Here is a 25,084-nt window from a genome sequence, read left to right as displayed (position 1 = left end):
ACCATTCAAGGAAAGTCTCATGACAATTCACCCATGATGTCAATCTCCGAGGCCTGAAGGAACTCCGCCCGAGATTTTGCACACAAACGGCCGTTCCACGTGTATCGGATTATGGTGGTGGTGGTGGTGGGATAACTTTGGATGAAAATTTAAATTTGCACTCGGTTGGTAGCCAGTCCACGATGTCGCCTGCTTTATGAATATGCTGCCTCTGCTGGGGGGTATTTTTATTTCATACCCAAGGACAGAAAGACGCAGCGACTTTAGCAAAGGCCGTGTGGAAAGAAATGAGCACTTTTGTTCTTTTTTTTTCTCTCATCGTACTCAAAACAGCCATGATAAACATTGCTGTAAATAACTACGCATTCAAGAGAGCAATTCAATGCTTCAGTGTGAATATTAAAAAAAAAAGGGCTAAAACTAAGCTTGTACAAGGCTAAAGTTAAGAAAAGGTCACAGTTGAAATACAATTTGAAACGCAAGATGGAGATTTGTCCAAAGATGTGATGGGACATTCCCAACCGCAAACGCAATTCCTCAAATAGGCCACTCTTAAAGAGCTGTCGGAACAAATCCGCTTTCTGATTTTTAATATATGTTTAGCCGCCCCCAAGGAGAAATTCAATTTGCGCTCGGTGGGCGGATGCGAGAAGCGCTGCAACTCGCAGTTGGCCATACGGTGCCTTTCTGCTGACTCACGTGTTTCACAAGTGCCGTCGTTGTACGAGCATTTTTCCGACATTCTTTGGTCAAAATACACAATGGGTAAAGCATTACCAGCATTCAGCTCTGAGGACCGGAGTGCCAATCGAAAGCCCCCTCAAATAACCAAGGGTCAGAGGTTTAAGCATCTCCAGGCATCAGCCAATTACGACGAGGATGAGCTCAACACATGCATTCACATCTTTCACCTCCAAATGTCTGATCAAGTTGCCCGGGGGAACCGATAGATGTCCGCTAAATTGCATCTGCTCACCTGACAGTGCGCTCTTTGACCTCGAGAGACTCCTTAAAGTGCTCCGACTCATTTTCAGTTTGTGACTCAGCGTACGGTTACCTAATAAATGCTCTGAATGGAATTCCAGCCTTGATTGGCTTTGCTTAGATAGAAGGACATTTCAGCCTACAGGTAAACACCATATCAGCCTTGTATAGAATGCGGAGAGAGATGAATAAAGACAGCTGCTCAGCACAGCCCAATGAATAAGATATGAGGGACATCTTTTTGAAAGATTCAAGTCAAAAACAAAACACGGCTAAGTGATGCAGCGAGAAGCTGCAAGCAGAAAAACACATCAGAACTCTAAACAGTCAAGTAGTCCAAAGAACAACAATGTCTGCCCACCAACAGATAAAAGAATGGACTTCAGTCAGGCTTAGTCACCATGACAGACTTGGGGCAGTAATAGACTGTGTGCTGCGTTGGCGCCCTCTAGTGGCGGGTGAAAGAACCACCGTCCAAGTACAGTTGAGTTGTTGGCTTCATCTAGTGGCAGGTGAAAGAACCACCGTCCAAGTACAGTTCAGTTGTTTTTCACTTTTCAATCAAATTGGTTTGACGTTGATCTCGCTACAGTTTCATTGAACTTTTATGTAAACTAGATTTCAATTGCTATGATAATAAAAGCCGCCATCATTTTTCTGTACACAATTGTAGCTTAACCTTGGTCACGCTGGTGCTACTTGAATCTTTTTCTTTTCTGCAGAGTTTGATGTGAAACCGTTTAGAAGCAAAAAAATATCATCATGGCCTTTGAAGCCAATACACCTCAATTTGCTCAAGCCCTCACGGCCGCCTCAGAATGTTTTTCCTCCGACGCTTTCCACTCGAGGCTCGAGAGGGGCCCAATGCTGGCTGGCCCATGCCAAAAGGGTGAATGGCTCATTCAACCAAAAGGACGAAAAGAAGAATGCGTGCGCCCGGCGCTCTTTTGTTTTTGCTTTTGCTTGCGGGTCAATTGACATCTTCGCTTGGTGGACTGCCAACATTCATCAAGGGCCGGCTTGGCATTCTTTCAACCTTTGTGTTCATTTTCTTCAACATTTGGTGTCACAAGCACCGCACCAAAGCTAGATGGAGTCGAGAATCACCTTTGCCGGTCTCTTAAGAGAACTTGGAAAATGAGATATCCTTCCATGCTCCTCTCAGCGGCTTACAAGTGCCAACTACACCATTAAATCAAGCGTGAGGCCAAAGAGAAAGAACTATATCGTTGGAATCAGAAAGCTCACAGTGCACGCAACCTGAAAAAAAAGATCAAGGCCAAAATAATGAGAAATCACATGAATCATAGGATTGTGATACACGGGCAATATTCAAGACCTTCTGAGCCTGGTGCAGTTTTTCTTTCACGCCGAGATTAGCTAGCGGAGGCCGAAAGACACTTTTACGCTTGACTGCAAACCTGCAGGGAGGATTTTGCCACTCCAGAGACAACGGCGCTTTCACTCTTGCAATTGACCGGCTCACCTCCATCTGGCCACACAAGGGAAAAGAGAAATATTTCTTTTTTGTCACGTGCCAATTTCATTTCCTGTCATTGTGAGCTATGTTTTGAGTTGTGACCACAGAACAAATGAAAGTCACATCTCAAGGCATGCCTCGTACGGTTTACCAATGATTATTGGGAGACTGGTCATGCCGTTTAATATCAGGTGTGATAAACGCTTGGGCTGAGCCGCGTCATCCACCGGCACAAACTGAGTGACAGGGAGGAAATCAAATCAGATTTTTATTATGGAGATTCTCATGATGGCGGCGGCAGCGGCGGCGGCAGCGGCTCCCCTCGCCCAACCTAACTCCCTCCCTGCCCTTCAAGGTTTCAGCAGCAATTCCTTTTTGATGAAGTCTGATACGCCGATTACTCCTAATGAGCCAATCTGCTGGCCCGGCTTGAAAAAAAAAAGGAAAAAACACGGCACTAACTAATGTGAAAGCACATTGCCTCTTGGCCAGCTGAAGTCTTCAAAAATGACCTGGCCAATATTTTCCCACTGCCCTGCAATTTGAGAGGCGATGGGGAGAGTTTGCGCCATTAATGGCATTAGCCCCGCCTCCCGGCCCTCATTCGGAAGCTGCCGAGTGGCATCATTTGAAAAGCAGAGAGGGACGGGCGCCGTCATGCTTGAGCTCATTTGGGCTGATTAAAATGCATGCCAGTGAAAGAATGGCGTTGTCCTCAAACAAAGCCTCTTTGATGATTGGCTCTAATACCTTGGTCTCACGAGCGCCCACTAATCACACTTGTCTAATGATACGAAGTGGAAATGCAAATTTGATTGTTAGCATCGGCGCGTGTTAGCCACGTGATGAATTTTCGCAACTCACGGCTCGCCCGGTCTTGTGTCAGAGACGAATTTCTCTTCCCACTGGGCTTGTCTTTTAAGCTATTAGCGGCCGGCAGCTTTGCCTCGCTTTGCTCCCGCTGCGAGCGTAGTGGCTTCGAAAGACCCGAGCTCAAAATAGACTGGCCTTTGCTTTGACCCGCCTGTAAGCTTGTCATTGTCCAGCAAATCTGGAATATAACGGAAGCAGCACAATGAAGGCTCTTTCTGGCAGTCCAAGAAGCAAAGTTGTCGCCACCGTGCGGCACGGAAACCACCCCAAACCAGTTCCTTTCTCCTCCAATGGAGATTTGTTTGCAAATGTTTGCCTGGCCCCAAATGAGTTCCTTTCTCCTCCAATGGAGATTTGTTTGCAAATGTTTGCCTGGCCCCAAATGGATCCTGTTTATTGAACCAGTGAAATAACAACTGAGCTCATTTATTACACTTGTGGATGCAAACTAGGTCTCTCTTTTTTCCCCATGGAAACAACATTCAGCAAGAACATCAGCCTCCCGCCATTGCCTCAAATGATTTGCCTTGCACGAAACACAAAATATATCACACGCAGGCTGACGCGTCGCCTCGCTTGGGAATTGAAACCTGCGGACCGCCAGATGCTTTTGACACCTTTTGGTATGAAATGACAATCAACATGACATCCAGCTCAAGTGAATCCATCCGAAAGGGAAGCTGGCAGCTTCTTTGAATGACCTCGTTTGATGCCGTCACACATTGCTTGCTCCGACGCACACGTTTGCCACCACCACGTCGTCGCAGCGGGTTGGCCCGCCGTCCCAAAATGCCACAACATACTGAAAGTGCAACGTCATCACAATTCTTTGTGAACTTGCCCAGTCACTTGGGGGTCATCAGCATAATAGAACAAGCGCCGCAATTCCAGTTGACAATCTGCCAGCTTCCTTGAGAGAAGAACACTCAGCATTCCCATGTGGATTTTCGAAATGATTATCCGACTCTTTGAATAATTAGGTCGTAGATGGGCACGCCGCCCTGGCTTGCACGTTCGAGCAACCCGGTTGGCAAACTCAGACTTTGCATTTTAGTGCTACTTTTCAATCATTGCGTCCACAAGAGGGCGCGCTGACAACCGCTGAGGGATCTCAAACGATCCACTTCGATCTGTCACTTGCGTATGTGGATTGACGGACGGACGGACAGACAGACATACAGACAGACGGACGGACAGATGGATGACTTCCCTGCGTACCTGGATTGCAATGCTACGTGATGAAAGACGTCGCGTGCCACTTCATTTCAAGCAAATTACAAGCAAAGCCATTTTGGTGGTGACCCAAAGGCATGCTTGCCCAGGTTCTGTATGATCGTTGGACGGAGGCTGCTGGCTCAGTGACGTCACGAGCCGTGAGGGAGGAGAGAGAAAGGAAGAAGAGGAGGAGGAAGAGGAGGAGGAGGAGGAGAGTGAGCAGTGACATTGTTGGTTGGATGTGCACGTCGAGCAGGGGCGGGAGACACCGGACCGGACCAGACCGGACCGGAGAGGCAGGCTCGCTGGGTCTTTACCGCGGGGATACGCGGACTCGTCCACCGTAAGTGAAGACGCGTCTTTTTCGCTTCGAGCGAAAAGTTGCAAGTTGACTATTGCAGTCGCTCGCTCTCTCGCTCGCTCTCTCTCGCTCGCTCTCTCTCGCTCGCTCTCTCTCGCTCGCTCTCTCGCTCTTTCTTGTGCGCATTTGTTGCTGAATAGCTCAAGCGGTCAGCGCCTTGGCAGAACGGGGGGAAAGTTTGTTGCGCAAGTCCGCAAAAGGTGCTCAAGCTGCCTTCCAGCCTTTCTTTTCTTTATTCTCTCTCGCTCTATTTTGGAAGTACACGATCTAATTACAGCTTCGTGATTCGAGTGCATATTTTGAACGCAGTTGCATATGCTCTCCCTCTACTCTCCAAATGTTTTGGTAGAATCGGGAAAGCGGGGGAGGAGGGGGGGGGGGCAGTAAATCATGCGCGTGTCATTTTCCCCATGCATCGTAGACTATCGATGGATCGAGCTGACATTTGATGTGGGAACGGGGCTCGACCCGGATTGGTCGCCGGCCAATCGCAGGCCACCTACTGACAAGCAATCATTTACGCATGCACAAGCATGAGATCACGCAAACTGCACTGGGGAAGAAGCTGGATCATATTGTGAATGGCATTTCGCGACATAGTCAAGTCTCATGCACCAACATGGTCGGAGGTGGCGGTGCTGCGCTGGAGGAGCGCTTCGCACGTGAGTCTCACAGCTGAGAGCTTGTGGATGGATGGATGGATGGATGGATGGATGGATGGATGGATGGATGGATGGATGGATGGATGGATGGATGGCACCTTCACTCTTGTCTGTCTGTCTGTCTGTCTGTCTGTCGAACGGATGGACGGATGTTGTCGTACAGGGAGATGTTGTTTACGCTCACTATGTAAACTGGACCCTTGAGATGGCAGCTTGATTGTTCAGACACACCGTGCTTGTACCTCAAAGCGTTTGTATCTCAAATCATTTGTGGTGTCCATTGAAATGAATGCCAATGCCATTCGTCCATGACAGCCTCTCCCTGCAATCAAAGAGCTGAGGATGAGGAGGAGCGGCGCAGAGCAGAGCAAAGCAAAGCAAAGCGCAGACACATGTATGCCTCCAATTTCAAATTGGAAATGGGACGGGGGGAACGGAACCATCCTCACTCAGTCCCGTCTGATTATGGTTGACTTTGCAAATTTCGACGCTCAGATCAGGACGCCTCTGATCTACTGGTGAAAGGAATCTCTTCACTTTCATCTGGAACTGCCTCAAACTATATATAAAAATACGTTATACGTTATAGTTATTATTCTGGCCATTGCTGCAGCCTTCTACTGTTGACATATTGGTGAATGCCTCCTGTCAGATTAGCCTGCACGTTCCCTGTTGTAGGCTTTCTTCTCGAGTTTACGCAAAGGCCTCATCCGTCAACAAGATCCCACGCGGTGACTGATAACAAGGAGTCGATGTTCACCGTTTTGTCAGTGTCACCCGCAGCCCCGTCGCGACGGCTTCAGCTTTCCGTCTGAAGAGTTTCCGTGTCAGTTGACGTGTGTCGAATCACAAAAGAGCTTTTAATCCGTGACGATTTTGCATCTGTTCCTTGTGGAAAATGAAAACGGCAAGATTAGAGGCTGGCTGATTCCCGTCCGCCTGCCTGCCTACGGTTTCTAATCGTGATTTATGTCAAAACACAAACGCGGCTAAGAAGTGAAACGCCCGCCTAAGCCAAGATAATGAATATTTGTGAGCTGCGGGGCAAACGCTTAACTTGTCATCTGAATGACGGCGGCTATCGTCAAGGACGGACGGCACCGAGTCACGGAGCGGAGCAGTCAAAGCGCGCCGTCACAAACGGGGAAGGATAGCTTACTACAAAAGACCCGTCGTCTTTTGAGTCACGTAAAGCGGAGTGGCTCGCTTTTCACGAGATTCGGGTCAGCGTTTCACACCGTGGGCTGTCTTCACAAGATCTCTTCAAAGTCTATCACTCTTTCGACCTTGTCCGACACGTTATTCGAGGAGTCCCGTTGCGGCTGCTGACAGACTGACTGCTTTGAGAGTCGTCATTGAAAGGAGCCATTGTTTGGACATTTTGCCCCGCACGATGGTACCGATCCGTGCCAGCGGCAGGAACTACGAGGACTGCGGTTTTCAAACGCACCCACAAAGGCTAAAACGCGCTTTTCCCAAAGTATACTTTTCCTCTTTCCGCTGACCTTTTAAAACCGATGCAGTCGACCGGGCTCGCATTCTGCCTGGGCTGCCCGGCCGGCTTTGCCATTTCCGTCCCGATTCATGTGTCAAGCTTGCCCACCCCCGCAGTCCGGGAGGAGCGGACAGTGACGGACGGATGCTAATCACTTAGCAGGGTCCGTCCGAGATCGCAGCTCAAGCGGGCTTTTTTTTTCCTGATTGAGCTGATTGTGGAAGTAGAAGGCTCCTGACCTCCGCCTTGAACCGCTTCATCAAAATGAACTCCAGGGAGTCTGAAAGTGTGTTTGGCTTGCTCAGTGGCCCGCAAGGCCATTTGTCTGTCACCTGTACGACAACCGAGGATCGCGCCCTCGCTAAGATTGTTTTGGCCCGTGTCCCACGCTGGCGCCAAAGTTGCTCCGGGGCTCCGTCGTCCCTTCTGCCCGAGTTCAGTCGGCGCGGCTTTGAACGAACGCCAGTCAAAGCGGGCCTCCCCTCGCGTTCCACTTCTGACTAGATTGACATTTCCGAGCGCTTGCTCTGCTCGCCAAGTCGTCCATTAAAAGCCGTGGCTCCGGTTCAAACGCAAAATACCAGTTGAATGTCGGGCGGAGTATTGACACGGCGTGAAGCGAGGGAGTACCGCGACGCAGCTCAACCAATGAATGAGGCTGCTTTTCCGCTCGGTCGTTTCTTTGACTGTCCACGTGAAAGCAAAACGTCAAGCGTTTTCCATTTGGGTCCCTCTGATAAGCTTTGCTGTGGCCCACTTTACCAAGATGCCTTTTGGCCACAGAAGCTTAATCATTCTTTTTCATCAAGAGTTGGCCCTGAGGAAAATCATTGACTTAGCAGGCGTGACGAGGTAGCTTGCCGCTACTAATGATTGACAGCCTAAAACGCTGGTGTCAAACCCCCGGCCCGGGGGCCAGATACGGCCCGCCGCATCATTGTACGTGGCCCGCGAAGACCAATTATGCGTCGACTGCATGTGTCAATACTAAAATTACAAAAAAATTAGAAAAATCGCAAGCAATTTTTATTAGCGTTCATTTATTTAAAATATTTGAACCATTTTTACTAGTCTCTGATTTCCAAACTAGTTATTCATCCGTTTGTTGTGTAGCCTATACTGTCGACAGTCATAATGGCCCTCCGAAGGAAACTCTGACTACGATGCGGCCGGCGACACAAATAAGTTTCACACCCCGAGACCACTTCCCTAATGGCAAGCTCCAAGCGCCGCTTGCCTCTAGCGTTCCGCTTCATGCCGATTCCGTCTTAACCACTTCCTCATTGCCGATGCGGACGGACTCCCCCTGTGGCGGGCTAACTGAAAGCAGGCCGCCTACGCCCCACCGCATCCATCCACTCAAGGTAATGCTTCTACAATCTCACACGCCGCCAGCCAGGATGTTTTCCTCACTGCTCCATAAATAATCAAATGCGAGTTTCATTTTCACAAAAGCCGCAGCGCGTAAATAAACACAGGAGAGGATAGGACAATCGCCTCAGTTTAACGTTGTAGTAGATCAGCTAGTGGACGTGGAGGCACACTTGTTCCCTGGACAATGTCTGGGCACGTCACTTTTATGCCTCTGGGGGCATTCGCACAATTTGGCAGCAATTGCTTTTCCCACACAAAGTGTTAGTGCCGAGTCGCATCGCAACCGGTACGTGCCGGAAGCAAAGATGCTCCAAGACGCTTTGGGATCATCTCACACTAAAGCACATCGGTCTTAAGTTAGCCAACTTCAGGTCAATGTTGTTATCATACCACGGGTAGTTAGGACCAATTATAAAACGTGACAGGTCGTCTGGATAGAGGGAGGATGGGGGAAAAAAAAATCTTTCTCTCAATTATTTTGACTGATCCTGCACGATGATTACAACGGATTCATTTTTTTCAAAACTTTGCTTCAATTCAAGGAGCAAAACTCAACGAGTCCACAGCAGCGTGATGGTCTCCTGCGCCATTCGTCCGTGCACGTTGAGCAGTGTCACTTGAAAGACGTCCGACGGTAATATGATGTGATTCATCGTTTAATTAAAACTTCCCCCGGCAGCAAATTGATTCCCTCATTAAGCAAGCAAACGGGACGCAGACGATCGGGCTTGACGGCTCATAATGAGCGTGGCGATGAATGAATGCCCCCAAAAAGGTGAAGCGCGACTTCGCCATGGTGGACGATTAGTAAATCAATCAATCAATCAAATTAATTCATTAGATTAAAATACAGAAAATGCTCCTCAGAACCGAGAGGAGAAAAGACAAGCGTTCATTTAAGGGAGCTGTGAAGAGAAGTTCCAAGCAGGGGATTTGTGCTTCCGGAAAGAGCGCGTTTGCTCACTTTTGGCAAAACAAATTCCCATCAAAGTGAAGTCAGAGCTCGCCAGTGGCCAGTGGCGTTCAACATGTTAAGATCCAGCCGCCATCCTCTGTGCCAAATATGAACAGAGGCGGGTCTCCCATGACAACCACCTGAGAGCTAGTCGAAGGTGGAGCGGGCTTCTCACTCCAAAAGTCAGCTCATTTAGCCATGAATAGCAAATGAGGCGGCCCACCGGGTCTCCATTAAAAGCTCAAAATCGGCGGCCGGACAAATCATTTAGTCGACGTGAGTGGCTATCACCATGTATAGAGTCTATTAGCTTAATGCAGTCCGGGAGGAGGTCGGGCCACTTGCCGCAGTGCTCCATCATCTCCTACAGGTCGCACGCTAAGTGATTTTTCTTGTCTCCTTCTGTCGAGAGAGGAGCCGGCGCTCCGGAGAACCTTTAGATGAGTGCGGCGTAGTAAAAAAAAAAAAAAAAGAGCTCAAGCTCACTCTACAAATATGTCTTTGGAGGTGAGCTATTATCTGATAACTCCATCTTTGTTAATGCTGGAAGGAAAAGACAACGGCAGGGGAGCAAAAGCATTTTCCACAATATGCTATCAGCTGGAGTCTTTTTTTATTCCGGCCTGAAACGGAAAGAGCGATAAGCCTGTCACTGACATTTCTACCTCAGAAGACCTGCCTCAGATTGTCACACAACATTTCCACCATAGACTAATAAGACCAGAAATGCTTCACGGGACTTGTGCGAAACGCCGGAGACGGATGAAGACTTTGTTGCTTGTCGGGCTTTCATTATGGCGCCTTTATTCACGACAGCCAGAGACGCTGACATATGGCCCAGTGAAATATAAACGGTGGCGCCGAAAGCCTCGTTGGGAACGAAGGAGATTGTGACCGTGATGAAAGGGGCTTTCGTATTGCCTGCCGATTGCGAGCGGAAATCGTGACGTCGCGTCAGGCTTCAATCAGCCAGAGTTGCTTTGCCTCTGTCGGAGAGCGACAAATTCACTTTCTTCTGTGGGAGGAAGAAATGTTTGGGTGGAATTTCCAAAGGAGCTCCAAAGCGACCTTGATAGCTCAACAGCTGCTCAATGTTACGCTTCTCCAACACGGAAACTTGCACAGACGGGCGAAATTTCAGAGGTCGAGTCGTGATCATCTTGAAATTTCAGCCAAAAGCGCAAAGCAGAAGTGTTGCCGTTTTTAAATGGACCTTCCGTTTTGCAACAGCGGGTTTCCGGCCAACCGCAGGGGGGGGGGAGAGAAATGATTAGATGAGAGGTGTCCAAGCAAGTTGTGAAAAAGCTCGCTGAGGTTGAAATTTTCTCTCAGCGGGGCGCAAAGCTCACCACCATCGGCCGACCTGCTCGCGGCTACACCGGTTAGCATCCGGCCAAACGCACTTTTGTGTTGGTTTGACTGCTGCTGCGAGGACTCCCGCTGCTAAGAGACTTGAGGACAGGGATGCTCCCAAAATATCCTTGGCCGGCAGCTGGCTACCTTTCTCTTTACTCCATTTCCACGTCGCCTCAAATGCGTATCGATCGTAGCGCTTGGCTAAAGCGCGGGTGACTGCCCAAGGCTGCCTCTTTTCTAAACACTCTTGACAGCTTTTAATAAAGCCTTCTTCAGATTTGCTGTCACGTCCTGCTTGCATTCACAGGGCCGACAATCCCGCACGCCACATGCAATGTTCATTTGACCACTCGGCGTGTCACTCTCAGTTCCCTTTCGTGACGTCTTCTGATTTGAGAGATGACATGTTGCCGTTTCTCCCGGTGAGAGGAGATGCGACGTTTTTGCCATCCCGCATCTTCGCCCACAAAGACGCACGCAAGCCCGGCGAGAAGTCCAAATAATTGGAGGCGCCGTTTGTGTAAACACCAGCCAGCCCATTTGCGAGACGGAAGACCGTGGGACGGACGGCTTTGCCACATCATGTCATTAGCTTCAACATTCAAAGTCTCTTTGTGTCCAGACTACCAATGTTGAATCGGTTTGAGACAAATTCATAATGAGTCAGTTCAAGACCTGCGACTTGTTTAAACCAACAAATCAAACTGGCGGGTGAAAAACGGGCCGTGCTTCATCTCTGGCCAGTGGCGCTTTCGTGCCTTCAAGCGCAGTGCGCATACCAAGTCGCCGAGTCAGCAAAAGTCTCCGGTAAACGTCTTGAGATTGACTTTCGCAACAAGTCAGACAGTCGAGGTAGCCCGACCGATACAAGACATTTTGTTTTCAGTGAAAGCTTGGGAATGTGCGGCCAGGGCTTCCTTTCAAAGATGGAATAACACGGCAAGTGTGAAGGGGCCAAGCCCACATGGGCTTTCTCATGCACAAGTCAAAGGGTGGCGTGCCAACACAAGCACGGCCGCACCCAAAGCTCCGACCTCAGCGCGCGCACACACACATGCAAGAAATGTGCATGGCAAAGTATTTGGCAATTCTCGGTTTGCGTCCATGTTGGTTCCTAAACGGGGCCGGGCTGATCAAGTTGTCATCCTTGCAACGATACGGAACCCGATGTTTCCACGCTATTGCCATTGCAGGCCGCTGCCATGATGATGAATCACACCTGGAGAAAGGTCAGACTGCAACCTTTGCCGAGCTGCCTTTTATAGGTCACGTCTGGTCCGCCACGACACATCTCGGAGGCCCTCTCGCTAGCGCTCCCAAAGAATTCCGGACAAACAGTGGGCGGTTGGTTAGAGGGAGGCGAAGGTGAAGTATCGCATGTCCGTTTCTTGTTGAGTTTGCAAAGTCCTCCGCATCTGGCCGGCAGCTGGAAAGCCTTAGCTTGGCTTCTGGAGGCACGGGAGTTGCTTCCATCTTGGCGTGCTTTTGCCAAATGCCAGCGAGCAGAGACAGAGAGAGGTGAGCTGAGGTGAGGTCAGGTGCCATCTTTGTGCCTGCCACTGGTTGAGTCAGTGCCATTTGTTGCCGCTTCTATAGAAAGTCGTGTTCTTCTGGACAAAGGACCTTTGTGGATTTTCTCTCACCACCTTTGGCGGTTGGATCTCCACTTTCTCCTTTTTCTGTCAGCTTTTTGACAAACTCCAGCGGCGTGCTATTGTCTGTCTCAAGTCGTGAGGCGTCAGGGATGATCTGAGGCGGCTTTTGTTTTGTGCGAGAGGCATATTTCGGAGAAACACAAAAGAATTCCATTAGTGCTAGGATTTGTTGATGAAGTGGCCATGTGTTGAGCAATCAATATTGATGTTCTCCGAGCGGTGAAGCCTCAGGGTTCCGAGATGTTCAAGCCTGGAAGAGAACCAAGCCGGTTTGCTGCAGTCGGTCAACATAGTGAGACTGCGCCGGGAGTTGGCAGAGTTGTGTCAAGTCTGCGACTGTGTGTGTGTGTGTGTGTGTGGGTCAGCTCTCCTGCAGCCCTGTCACCAGACAGGATGCTATTAAAGCAGGCCAAACACTGCGGCAAGCCGCCAATCACGCCAAGTGACCTCACAGCCTGGTGTCAGGAGAAGCTTCTCACTTGACGTCATTGGCGTGGCTTCCTTTCAGGAGCTTGCTTAATGCAAGAAAAGAGAAGCAGCTTCAGAAGCATTCCCTATTTCCCGACCATTTTTCAAATGATTCTTTTTCCATTTTCATTATTTGTATGTATCATTATTATCATTTACTTCAACTTGAAATTGCAAAAGTCATTTGTTTGCAACAATCTGTCTACCTTTGGTGGCCAGCCTGGCATATTTCCCCACAGTAAAAGCGTCGAGAATATTGATTGGAGGGGACGTGTGGTGGCTGACAGCCAACCACCTCACGTCTGGACATTATGGTCTTGCATGCACATAGATTATTTAACTCTCTGGATAATGCATAAAAAAAAAGAAGAAAAAGGTTGTTGGATGGGGAGACACGCCAGCCAGCGCTTGCTTACGGCGGACTTGCAGAGTTGAGAGCACATTGAAGGATTTTCGAAGCAAAATGAAAACATGAAGAATAGTCTTGCATTAACTCCATTCTGTGATTGAAAGTCATTTCAGTTTTAGGATCACAAAAAAGAACAACCATCCTAACTAACTGACCCCAAAAAATCCCCTCTCGTATTTTGAAATGAAGATGTTAAATATGAGGCAGTAAGGCCCCCTGAGGAATAAATGTGCTCGCGCTCTCGCAAGATTGGAAAGCTGACGGAGTTGTTTTGCTATTTTCGCCAGACGCTTACTTTGAGTTAAATGGCTTTCTCCTCTGCTCTCCCAGGTGGAATAGCTCAATACGTCGGGGAGGGGGAGGAGCCGCCGCCGCGCACGCGGCGCACATTTTCCACGATGAATCGTGCCTTCAACAGGAAAAAAGGTGAGCCTAAATGAAAAAATAAAAATAAAAACCATTTAGCTAAATAAATCTACATAGCCTGTCAAATTGAGTCCAAAAAAAAAAAAAAAAGGCAAACAAAATGGGGCACTGCAGAGAAAATAAACATCCGGGCTGAAGGAATGTTGACACTATTTGGAGGTGACCCCGCCTATGAAAATTTGGAGGTTCCTTTTGGGGAAACATCTGCTCTTCAGCTGCAACACATCAGGGCAGGAGCAATTTGATTTGCTGTCCGAATGGTACCGGGCCAGGTGGCCCGCCAGGCACCAAGCTATCATGAGGGCCACAATTCACATGTGGAATGAGTTTAGTACACGCAGGGGGAGGGGCTAACGTCCAAATGGCTCAAACTGAACATTGACCAAGATGATGCCTTCTACTGGCCCGTTTCAAGCTATTCTTTTGATGAAAAATGGAAGTGTTTATTCAACGGATTTGATCGATATCGCCTCGGCTACCATTGTAAATAATTCCATCCGTGCTTTGTTTGACCAAGGTCCTTGAGAAAATGTCCAAGTGACGGACAGCTGTGCCGCCGGCCTTGACAGCGGCTCGGCCGAGAACGCAATTAGTCCCCCGAAGCGTTCGTTACCCAGACTGAAAGAGAACGTTAGGCAAGGCCGAGCTCAACTTAAGAAGCTGAGGGAGAAAAATCATCGATACAAAACTCGACATCCGGAACCAGACAAAGTAAACAAAGCACCCGCACGGGACTAATAGTGAAAGAGCAAATGAGCGCAAATGAGCAATCCAAAATGGAGTCCCAGCGTGGAAGATTACCCGCTGTGAGCCTTTGTCAGCTCGGGATGTCCCCGCTGCCCTCTTCTCCTGATTGCTACAGCCGACTTGGGCTTTGGCTAAAACAGGAACCAAGACACAGAATCCTTTTGCGACCTTATTTCCCCTTTCTGTCAGTGGTTTTATTTGATTTTTTTTTTTTTTTAAAGGCCTGCTCAGTCACGCGTTGGGTGAATCTGGATGCCTTTTCCTGCCATTTGTATTCCTTCCAAGATAACGGGCTATATGCGCAGGATGTTAAATGAAATGAAACTATATCGAGATACGTATCCAGTCGTCTTCTTGGAGATGGCGGATTTACGCATTTCAAATTCAAACGACGTCCGCATCACGGCTGCCCTCTTGAACCATATCAAATGGAATCATAATAGTGTTTTCTTTTTTTCCCATTTTGTAGGCATTGGGTTTGGACGAGCGTGCCCTCGCAGTACAACTGTTCTCTTTGCTGGTGTCGGCAGAAGTTGTCCTTTCTTTTTCTTTTTTCGTGATCGGTGGCGCATACTGCATGTTGGCATGTCACCGACTGAACACTGCATCAGAAATCAAGACTTCTTCATCCTTCGTTTCTTGATTTCTAATTCTCATTCTCATGGGCGGTACCTTTGAAATCAATTTGCAAAAATAGACAAAAACAAAATCTGCGCGAGGGCCGTCGTGTTCCAGAACCCATTCTTTACTGATGAGCACGACACGATACGGATCGACCCGAAAATTGAGCAACCTTTGCTACCCTTTCCGAGGCCTGTCCCAGCTCACTCAACCTCGACGCTGAGTATCTTCATGGTGATTAGCTTTGGCCTGTGATTGGCACCCAGCGCCAAACTTCATAGCTCAGCCTAATGACAACGAAGGCTGCGCAAATGAAGACTAATTCCCATCAACGCGGCCCCGTGCGTACACACGTGATTTGTTTTCACCTCCTAAGTGCTCACAACCACTTGAGAAGGTGGCGATAAGCCACTAATGGATGAATTAGAAAAGAAAGGAGCTCTTATCGCTTGTTAATAAATGATCTGAATCTTGCTGCACGATTGATCCATTACACCTCAAAAGTGAGTCGGCAGAACCGTTTGCCTGCTTGTCCAAAATCAAATACGCTTGCAATGGTAGGAGGGAGAACGTGCGGAGCCAAGCAGATGGGAAAGAAAAAAAACAACAACGTCTGAACGGGAGATTATGGTCCATAGTCGCTTTTAATAGCTTAACCATTTTTTTCGTTTCCATATGATGAGGAACAAAAAGTCCCAGATTGCCTATTGTTGGGCCAAGCGCAATCAGAAGGATTTGCCACTCGAGCAGAGGCAATTGAAAAAAGAAAAAAAAAAGAATGCTGATAATAATCATTTTGAAAACATCTCATTGTTTGAGAGGCTACTAATCGTGAGACTAAGGTCGACAATTAACTGTGGACTGCTGTGTTTTTGTGCTCAGAGAAATCATGGATGCACATGCCCGAAGCCCTGGCCAAGCACTACATCGCCTACAACGTCAAGGTATGTTTTTGCTCACCAAATCAATTGCTCATGGCCACGGGACGGCAAAACGTCCCTTTTCAAATGGCCACCTCCGAAAAGGAGGCCCTAAAAAGCTTTCAATTACGAAGCGCAAACGGCATGGCCCCATTTGCGTGGATCGTTACTTTGAATGGACTTAAATCTTAATTGCATCCGCTCCCGAGACAGCTACGGTTTGTTTTTTCCTCCGGGCGGGTGAGCCTCTCGTCTCGGTTTGCGCCGCAAAATGGCCGAGAGGACTCGCCCGTCACGCTTCTCCTCTTTCATTCTGGCCATCTGTGTGCAACCACTATTTGTATTCTTTCTATTTGTTAGTCTTGATTTGTGCACCGACATATTGCTGCAGGTCAAATTCTTTGCGGAAACGTTTTCCCGCTGCCTGTATACAAGACGGCCAATTCAATTCGATGGCTATTTTCGAGCGCGACTCGATTCCTCCTTTTTAATTGCCGGTAGACTTGAGAAACTCATTCGCTTTTATACTGCGGCCTCAAACTGGGAGCGGGGAATTACCGGCGGAATAAAAATAAGAAATTCAGCGTTCGCTTGGGACACGAAGGCATCTTTTATCGGGTGTAATGGGCCAGGCAATACAGGAATCCACATATAGAGCAGTCTTCATGCCGCGTCGTTAGCTGGCAAGCCAAGCAGCAAACAAAAGCAAGCCTCGGAATGATTCGTAGCCATTTGAAGCACCCAGGTGAGCCGCCGACGTCTGCTCCAGCTCGGCCGGGCCTCAACTGCATTTATGATGCCTGATATTGGAAGAAGCCAGCCTTCCGTTTTCTGCTCCCGCTGCACCATGGTGTTGGACAGCTCCATCTGTTGATGAATGATGGAGCTGCGCGCACAATGCGAGCCCATAGCAAATTCAATTGCCAGATGTTTTCAAAGACTGATTTACAATTAAAAACAGAGGAGGGTTCTACTCAGAGAGCCACGAGTCATCACGCCCCGGGCAAGTCTAATCACATTACCGGAGTCTCGTTAACGCACATTCCGTGTGCATGATTGGAGAGGGCTCGAGCATTGTTGTACGCTCTGGGACTTTGCACTTTGGTTTTGCAATTGCTCCATTGTGACAGCAGCCCTGGAACGTTTACATTTGAAAAGCACCGTGATGGTCATGTGACTCGCATTCTCTTCCAGTTCCTTGGTAACACCGAGGTGGAGGCCCCAAAAGGAACGGAGGTTGTCAAGGATGCAGTGAGAAAGCTCAAGGTAAAAGGGCAACTCCACACACGACGGCCAGAAGGAGCAAAAAAAAAGTAAAAAAAAAATATATATATATATATATATATGGTGAAACTAAGATTAAAAACTCAGAGCAGACGGTTGCTGTGATAAATATTAGCTCGCCCGGCCGCCACTGGCAAGGTGCCTTTGAACTTTACCTTCCAAGCGTAGATGATATTTAGTGACTCGAGGCGGTGGGTGATAAAAGACATCATTTATCTACCGTAAAACTGTTTTCAAATTCCTAAACTAAATCCCAGAGTGATTTAAAAAGAAAAAAAAAAGCCAACAGTGTACACAGTTGAGCCAATCAATCAATCGACAGTGGGCAGCAGCGCCTACGTTAGCGCCGTCCGTCTTCCAGACAGCTCCCAACGTCGCCAGACCTCGCTTTGGACTAACTGTTTGCTTTTCTTCTCTTTGGTGACACAAGAAGAAAAGTGCCAGAATGCCGCTCGGTTTCACGATTGTCATTAGTGGCTAAGGGGAACGTCACCAGCGCCATGGCAACGGCCGACTCACGTCGCTCGTTACGGCTGATCAACTAACGTCGGAAATTGAAGTTTCAGAGACACATCAAGAAGTCAGAGGGACAGAAAACACCCAAAGTGGAGCTGCAGATCTCCATTTACGGCGTGAAAATTCTCGAGCCCAAGACAAAAGTAAGCGCTTTGAGGTGGTGGAGCGTCTCGCTTTGGCGCCATGCCAGCCCGAAGGCACTTTGACGGCCATTTTCTTCTTCCAGGAGGTGCAGCACAACTGTCAGTTACACAGAATATCCTTCTGCGCGGACGACAAAACAGACAAACGGATATTTACCTTCATTTGCAAGGACTCCGAGTGCAACAAGCACCTGTGCTACGTCTTTGACAGCGAAAAGTGTGTAAGTGGCCGACGTTCCCGCCGAGCCAGTCGCCGCTCCACGTCACTTGAGCGCAATATCGCCCGCCGCAGGCGGAAGAGATCACGCTCACCATCGGCCAGGCCTTCGACTTGGCCTACAAGAAGTTCTTGGAGTCCGGAGGCAAAGATGTGGAAACCAGGAAGCAGATTGGAAGTCTGCAGAAAAGAGTACGTCCGACGATTAGCCCATTTTTGTTTTCCAACTTAAACTGCAGCTTGCACCGTTTGTATCTATGTTGTCTTTTTCATACAGATTCAAGAACTGGAAAGTGAAAACTCGGACTTGAAGCAGCAGCTTCAAGAGCTGGAAGAGCAGTTGACGATCGCACCCGTGCCCCCAGTGAGGACCATTTGCACATTTCAATCGTCTCCGCCGCAGCTCTCGACTAACCACCCGCGGCGCACGTCGGGCCTCTTTCTTCTCAGTCGCTGTATGTAAACGAAGCTAACCAAGCGTACGTGCTGCGGCGGCGGCGGCCTTCCTCTCTCTCGTGGTGTCACGACATCAACTCTTGCCTGGAGATCTCCTCTGTCACCCTCACGCCTATGAGCTCGCCAGAGTCCAACCTGTCTGCTGGCCTACTAACGCCCCCACCTGCCGCTGTCCTTCCTCCTAAAGCTCCCGAGGGCTGCGGCGTCCCGCGACCTCGCGTAAACTCCCGCCCGCCCGCGCTCTTTTTTGCGCTTTTGTCTCGTTGACTCGCACCTGCCGTCCGTCCGTCCGTCCGTCTCTCTCACGCCGATGACCGCCACTTTCCGCAGGCCGGGAGCGTCTCCGTGCAAGCGCAGTCGACAGACATTTTTGACATGGTTCCCTTCTCGCCCGGGACGGCGCCGGGACCCACGCGAGCCAGCAACGGCTGCCCGACAGCACCGAGCGCAGCGCCGCCGCCCAACATAGGTGCCCGACTCGCGCCTCGCTTTTTGCTACCAGCAAAACCTTTGAGTCCCACTTGGTGAATGTGTGTGTCCGAAGGGAAAGACCTCTTTGGCGCAGAGCCGTTCGATCCCTTCACCTGCGGCTCGGCCGACTTCCCTCCGGATATTCAGTCCAAGCTGGATGAAATGCAGGTGAGCGGCAATCTTTCAGAAGATGTTTTTGCGCGAGCAGGATGAAAGCCCAACTCAAGCTGCTGGCCAATCTTTGAAATGATTGTCAAACATGGATGGTGCACTGCACCCATGTGAGATAATCAGCTAACAAGGAGGACATTTTCACTGGCGTTCATCAAAACCTTTGACTTTTTCAAGCATGTTTTGTTGTCGGTCGGTCGGTCGGTCAGGAAAAGAATCCTCAAGGCATCAAACTTGCGAGTATAAAAGCACAACCTGAGCACACCATGAGCCTAATTGGGCTTGTCATAATTACCAATTGTTGGAAGGTCGCTCCAGTGACGTCGTCGTCGTCCTCCTCCAAACTGATGCGTGCAGCTGCATGTTGTCGCCATTCCGACGTTTGTGCGACTTTCAGATGGGCGGCATATTCAAGAGTGAACGTGCATGGCGTCACTCGAGAGCACCCCCATTGGGGCCTTTTTAAAACCTCTGCTGCCAATTGCCCTTTGGTGATTCGCCGTCAGGGAAGCGGCCAACCACGTCCGATTGTGGAGTGGAGTTGAGCGACACCCAGCATGCCAGAGGCTGGCCGCACTCTAGCCCAATCCGATCCGGGCTTCACACACGCACGCACACACGCACACACGCACATATGCGGCCACGCCCTCCAAAGGCCGACTTGCTTTTATGCCGAGTATGTCCAGCAGGTGGCGACATTGAATGCTTTTGTGCCGAGACAGACGTTTGCTTGAAGCTTCGCCTCCTCATTCTTGACACTTTTGAAACAGTTCTCTTTGTCCTCTGCTTGCAGCGTCAGAGATGGTTTGTACTTTTCTCTCTCTCTGCCTTCGTGTCATCTGTTAGCTTTTTGGTTTCTTTGTGATGCATGACGCTTGCACTTTGAGAAGGTCTTTTGGATCCATCGTTACAGTTGAAGATCTGCTCATAATACTAGCACCGATTACAAGTTACGAACAGATAGATATACCGTTCTATGCCATAGAAATTGAATTGTCAAGAAAAACGCCACTTATTTTTTTGCCAAGAAGAAAACATAATAGAATCTTTTTTCTTTTCCATTTCTTTTTCCAGTTGATGCATGCTACATCTTTGTTTTAAACGCACATTTAGGTATTAGAGAATGTGTAATTTGTTTTTTCCACCAAATCCTTTTGCAGGAATGCAAACGCTCTTTGACACTGGTATATGTGCTTTCCAGGAGGGGTTCAAAATGGGACTAACTCTGGAGGGAGCCGTCTTCTCTCTGGACCCGCTTGACGGCCGCTGCTGAAGATGTCTTTTGTCGTCTCCTTTCAAATCGTTTGTACGATTTTTGTACAAGTGCCAAAGTGCGCTCCAACCAGTTGGGATGTCACCATTTCTTTTGCTTCGTTTCTACATGGATTTGCATTTAGATTGTTTTGTTGTGTTCAACCTTTGCAGCTCGGACGCATAATCAAAAGAGACATATTTTTGTAAAAAGTGGAAGGGATCGTTTTGACTACATTTGCTTTGGCTGCAGTAGTCATTCACGCTGGCTATGCAATACGGATGACATATTAACGCGGTACACATCTTGTTCAAATGTAGCCCATCTTGTCTTGTTATTTTTTTTCCCTCAATTTCATTTGCTTTTTAGGTTATTGCTGTCTAACCTTGTCTTCTTGCACCATGAGGCATGCAGGGGGGGGGGGGGCTACTGTATGAAATGACAATATGCAGTACATTGTCCATCATTTTTACTTGTTAAGTCCCGCCACATTTACTAAAAATAAAATATGACTATAAAAATTCCTCAGTTTGTCATCTGAAACAACAACAGACGGAGTGAATGAGTTGCAATGTTTATTTCAAAGGATGAAACTCAAATGCATCCAGTGTGGGCAAAAAGAAAAAAGAAAAGAAAAGGGGGTTGTCGTCCTTTCTCCTTCTCTGCCTCAGGCAGTCAAGCCTCAGAAAAGTTGAAAACAAACCAAAAACTAAAATAAATAATAAGTCGGAATGAGCACCAGATGATCACAAGAGAATGACTGGAAGGCACATTGAACAGCTCAAGTTACAAAGAAGCTATCCTGTTGCACTAAATACAAATCTTATCAATACAGTTTGTCCATATGTGTGCAAAAAGACAAAATGAACATTCAAGCAACAAATTCTTAAATTAACATGACAAGAGTTTAGGGGATTAACAAGCATTTTGTTTAATTTGTTGCATAGCAGGAGATACAAAGCAAATGGGCACTCAGAGCCACCTTGGTCTATTCAAAGAAAAAAAAGTTAAATGATTTGGAGATTATATAAAAACCCAGCTTACTGAAAAGGGACAACCAACATGCATAAAAAAGCAGAATGAGCTGTTTCAGTATTATTACAGTTAGGAGGGTGCGGGTTCGAGTCCACCTCCGGCCCTCCATGTGTGGAGTTTGCATCTTCTCCCCGGGCCCGCGTGGCTTTTCTTTTTTTGCCAAGCAAAGATGGGTAAAGGGGCCGTCTTTTGGAAAATGGACTTTTCAATTGCTTTGATGTTGGGTCGCTGGTGTCCCTGGCCAGCCAGCAAGTGTGAAATCAAACGAGTGGCTCCATCTTTTGTGAGGATCCTTTTTCTGTCTCATTTGATGAAGGAACATTGGAGCTCATTGGATGGTCATCCATCCCTTCCCAGCTACACCCATTGGGTGAAGCGCTATCATCAAAGTCAAAAGGGAAGCAAAGCTGCAGGGAGTTTGCTTGGACGCACAATTAGCATCAGCATTAGCCTCTGATGCGTGGTGGAGGTATGGACACACTTGGGAATTTACATTTGGGGGTGGGTGAATCTGCAGCACCGAATCGACACGAGCACAAAGTGGTCTCCGTCTTTCTACGGCTGGCTGGTCATTTATTTGCCCCCAAACTGTGGGCTGCGTATCCGTTAGTAGAAGCCGCTTCCCGCGGTCGAGAGCCGCCTCTGGGTAACGAAAGCTTTACTCGGCATTGCTTTGGCAGCATGTCACGAGACGGGACCGCCCCCTCGTAACAGGCTAACTTTGTTGGCCCTCGAGACACCGCGATGAAATTGCAAAATGTCCCCCTAAGTTGCTCCACCGCATGGTAAACAAGGTAAGCATTTCAAATTTATAAATCTTTATTTGGACATTTACGTTTTAGTGGTGAAAAAGAAAACAAATCAGGACACTTTGGACCTCAATGAGGCAGAAAGTCAAGACATACGTACATAGTAAAACGAAAGGGAATGCTTTGAACGGCACCAATTGTTAATTTGTTGGAATTTCAAACTTTCTGCGCATGGCTTTGAAATCTTTGGATGTGTTCGGAGTCGAAAGGCACAATAAATATCTCGCCACAGGGCCAGAATAGTCCTCAGTACTCGTATGTACAATGTGGCTGATCGGGGTCAGCTGTCAGTTCAATAGTCTCACCATCACTCGCTGACGTTTTGGTTTTACAAGAAGCACACTGGCCCGATATCGATGCCAAACTCTTGATTGGGGCCGCCAATGTCCACAGGGGCCAGATCCACAATGGGAAGTCGGGCAGTTTTCTGTGTCCTGTACTCAAACACTGTCTTGCCCCAGTTGCCGTTTGCTTGCTGTAAAAGGACGAGAAAAAGAAAAAAAACAAACATTTGACTCATTTGTATGGAAGCTTGGAAGTGGGATGAGCAAACTTACAGTGCAGGAGTCTTCCACCACGGTGTATCTGAAGCGGTTGTTGCCCTCAGCTTTGAGCTCCAGGTCGTTGGAGGCTTTGAGGACCACGGCCTTCTTCAGGTTGCCCGCCTTCTGGTCCTTGTAGCCCACAGAGTTCTTGCAGTGGTAGGTGATAGACTGAGACGCTTCTTTGGACAGCAGGCGAATGAAAGTCATCTGCACTCTCAGGGCATTTGCAGACTGCTCTTTGTTGCCGTAAGTGAACTGCAAAGAGACAAAGGAAGTGATGCAGGATGCCGGCCGGCGGATTAGCATTTCAATTGACTGTATTGTGAAAAATCCGCAACCACGGTAATCCTGCCTCCATTGCGGGTGCTACAGTCCAGACCAGCCCCACAACCGGGTCAAAAATATACTCAATTGTTGGACACAATTCAAACACAAAGGTGCAGCCGTCACCTTGCATAGGTAAGAAAGAAATGCTTTCAAAGCACTCACATGTGTTCCTCTGTTGATGTCGGCTCCAAACCACACAGGTTTGTTCTTGGAAGAGCTCCACCAGTTTTTACGAGGTAGGCTGGCCGGGTTGGCGGAGATGCACGTCTCCCCGGTGTCCAGGTTGCAGTACACTTTAATGGCGTCCTCGGAGCTGCCTTGGTTAGGGTCCACCCAGAATTCTCCTGCATCACAGAGGGGAACAAACGGCGTTTGAGTTTAAGTCTACAAAACAAAGTCAGTTTGCGCTTGAAGATTCACTGCAAGCCCCCCCAGTTAACATGGATTTGACATCAATAGCTGTCAATGGCAGTCAAAGACTTGGCCCAGTTGGGGATCATGTCTATGGTCACGAACCGCTCTTTTTGGAGGGGTAGCATCTCTTGAGGTCATCGCAGGTCCTGGCAGGGTGCTTGCGGCTGCCGTCTGGACTCTTCATGCTGTCAATTTGGCTGCTGAGAGCTTTGAGGGTGGCCTGCACGCCAGGGTCCACCGGTAAGACGCTGGAGTTGTTGCTGTTGGGTAGAGCCTCATCCTCGCTGAACTCTGGTGGTGGAGGAGGGGCATCGTCGTAATCGTGAAGGCCTCCAAACAGATCATCCATAGCTGCCACGGGAGGTCCTGGTGGTCCAGGAAGGCCTGGGGGTCCAGGTTCTCCTGGAGGGCCCTGTGTTTCAAGAAAGTTAGTTACACTGCTCAAGCACCAAACTGTTGAAAACATGTTGAGCAATTTATGTGCGGTTTCAGTTTTTGCAAGTTGCCTCCACTCTTCCATGATTGTCTCATGAGATAATACCTCAGGTCCAATTTCTCCTGAGATTCCTCGTGTTCCTGGAGGTCCCATGGGCCCAGGCTGTCCAATGTATCCTTCTTTTCCAGGAGGCCCGATAGGACCAGGTGGCCCCTGAAATATTATCCAAGTACAAAGAGTAAAAACAATAGTACCGTACTATCAAATCATAAAAGAAACGGGGACGTTTTTCAATTACCCGTGCACCATTTGGTCCAATGATTCCAGAAGCTCCCTGTTCACCTGTTGTACCCTAAAAGGCCGAAAAATTATTTTGGATGGTCTTACTTCTATCTTTAGACACAAATCTTAATAGAGAACAATCACATGTTTACATGTACTATGTATGTCAGGCGTCCTCAAGCCTGTTCCCGGAGGGCCAGTGTCCGGCTTGATTTCTATGCCTCCTACCGTTATGCAGCTTCTGCAGAGCTTGCTGTATATCCGACCATTTGAGACAGACTGTACCTAACACGCAGGACACCAGCCCTCAAGGAACAATCTTCCCTGATGTATGTTACTAGCAGGGCAATGTTGCCCCTTGCGGGAGTCTCTAAGTAGAATAAATACATTTCTGTGATCGCTGTGATGAGCTGGGACTTACAGGAGGCCCAGGAAGACCCTGCAAACCAGTAAATCCACGATGACCCTTCTGGCCTCTCTCTCCGTGATCACCCAGATCCCCCTTATCTCCGCGTGGTCCTTGGGGTCCCTGCGATGCAAGTGCACAAGTTATGACCGATCGAAAGCGGCGATGGTATTGCCTTCCAACATCTATTTCAAGTCAGGGAAGAGCTCACCACTAATCCTCTCTTTCCTGCCGATCCGGGAGGACCGACAGGTCCTCTGGAGCCCTGCAAAATAAAGAAAAAGGCTTCAGGGACTGAATGGGTCTGCCAACACCTCTG

General features: G+C 48.5%; 2 protein-coding genes across 3 annotated transcripts in view; one reads left to right on the top strand and one right to left on the bottom strand.

Annotated features, from left to right (window-relative positions):
* The first annotated feature begins 11,864 nt into the window (after nt 1-11,864).
* LOC133159333 (PTB domain-containing engulfment adapter protein 1-like) lies at nt 11,865-22,383 on the top strand. 2 transcript variants are annotated; one of them, XM_061286222.1, is made up of 12 exons: nt 11,865-11,984; nt 13,618-13,713; nt 15,964-16,025; nt 17,196-17,267; nt 17,846-17,944; nt 18,028-18,165; nt 18,237-18,353; nt 18,439-18,525; nt 18,612-18,836; nt 18,948-19,086; nt 19,162-19,256; nt 20,461-22,383. In XM_061286222.1, exons 2-12 carry the CDS (start codon nt 13,686-13,688, stop codon nt 20,530-20,532), a joined length of 1,134 nt encoding a protein of 377 aa, XP_061142206.1. In that variant the 5' UTR covers nt 11,865-11,984; nt 13,618-13,685; the 3' UTR covers nt 20,533-22,383. The 2 variants fall into 2 exon arrangements, with proteins under 2 accessions (XP_061142206.1, XP_061142207.1); XM_061286223.1 differs by lacking the exon at nt 18,612-18,836 and having other exon boundaries at nt 11,966-11,984.
* The window catches only part of col5a2a (collagen, type V, alpha 2a), an 18,552-nt gene continuing 15,815 nt past the window's right edge, over nt 22,348-25,084 (bottom strand). The window contains exons 47-54 of the mRNA XM_061286221.1: nt 24,977-25,030; nt 24,781-24,888; nt 24,376-24,429; nt 24,183-24,290; nt 23,744-24,053; nt 23,390-23,571; nt 22,913-23,155; nt 22,348-22,830 (exon numbers count right to left, since the gene is read on the bottom strand). Of these exons, the coding sequence (XP_061142205.1) occupies nt 22,684-22,830; nt 22,913-23,155; nt 23,390-23,571; nt 23,744-24,053; nt 24,183-24,290; nt 24,376-24,429; nt 24,781-24,888; nt 24,977-25,030 (1,206 nt within the window). The 3' untranslated portion in view covers nt 22,348-22,683. The remainder of the gene's footprint in view (nt 22,831-22,912; nt 23,156-23,389; nt 23,572-23,743; nt 24,054-24,182; nt 24,291-24,375; nt 24,430-24,780; nt 24,889-24,976; nt 25,031-25,084) is intronic.

Source organism: Syngnathus typhle, linkage group LG9 (assembly GCF_033458585.1).
Source record: "Syngnathus typhle isolate RoL2023-S1 ecotype Sweden linkage group LG9, RoL_Styp_1.0, whole genome shotgun sequence".
Taxonomy (NCBI): Eukaryota; Metazoa; Chordata; class Actinopteri; order Syngnathiformes; family Syngnathidae; genus Syngnathus; species Syngnathus typhle.
This window is presented reverse-complemented; position numbering and strand designations above follow the sequence as displayed.

Coding starts and splice junctions, on each gene's coding strand:
- LOC133159333 (XM_061286222.1), top strand. CDS start 13,686: ATGAATCGTGCCTTCAACAGGAAAAAAG. Junction 13,714..15,963: donor TGCCTTCAACAGGAAAAAAG/GTGAGCCTAAAT, acceptor TTTTGTGCTCAG/AGAAATCATGGATGCACATG. Junction 18,354..18,438: donor TTGGAAGTCTGCAGAAAAGA/GTACGTCCGACG, acceptor TTTTTCATACAG/ATTCAAGAACTGGAAAGTGA.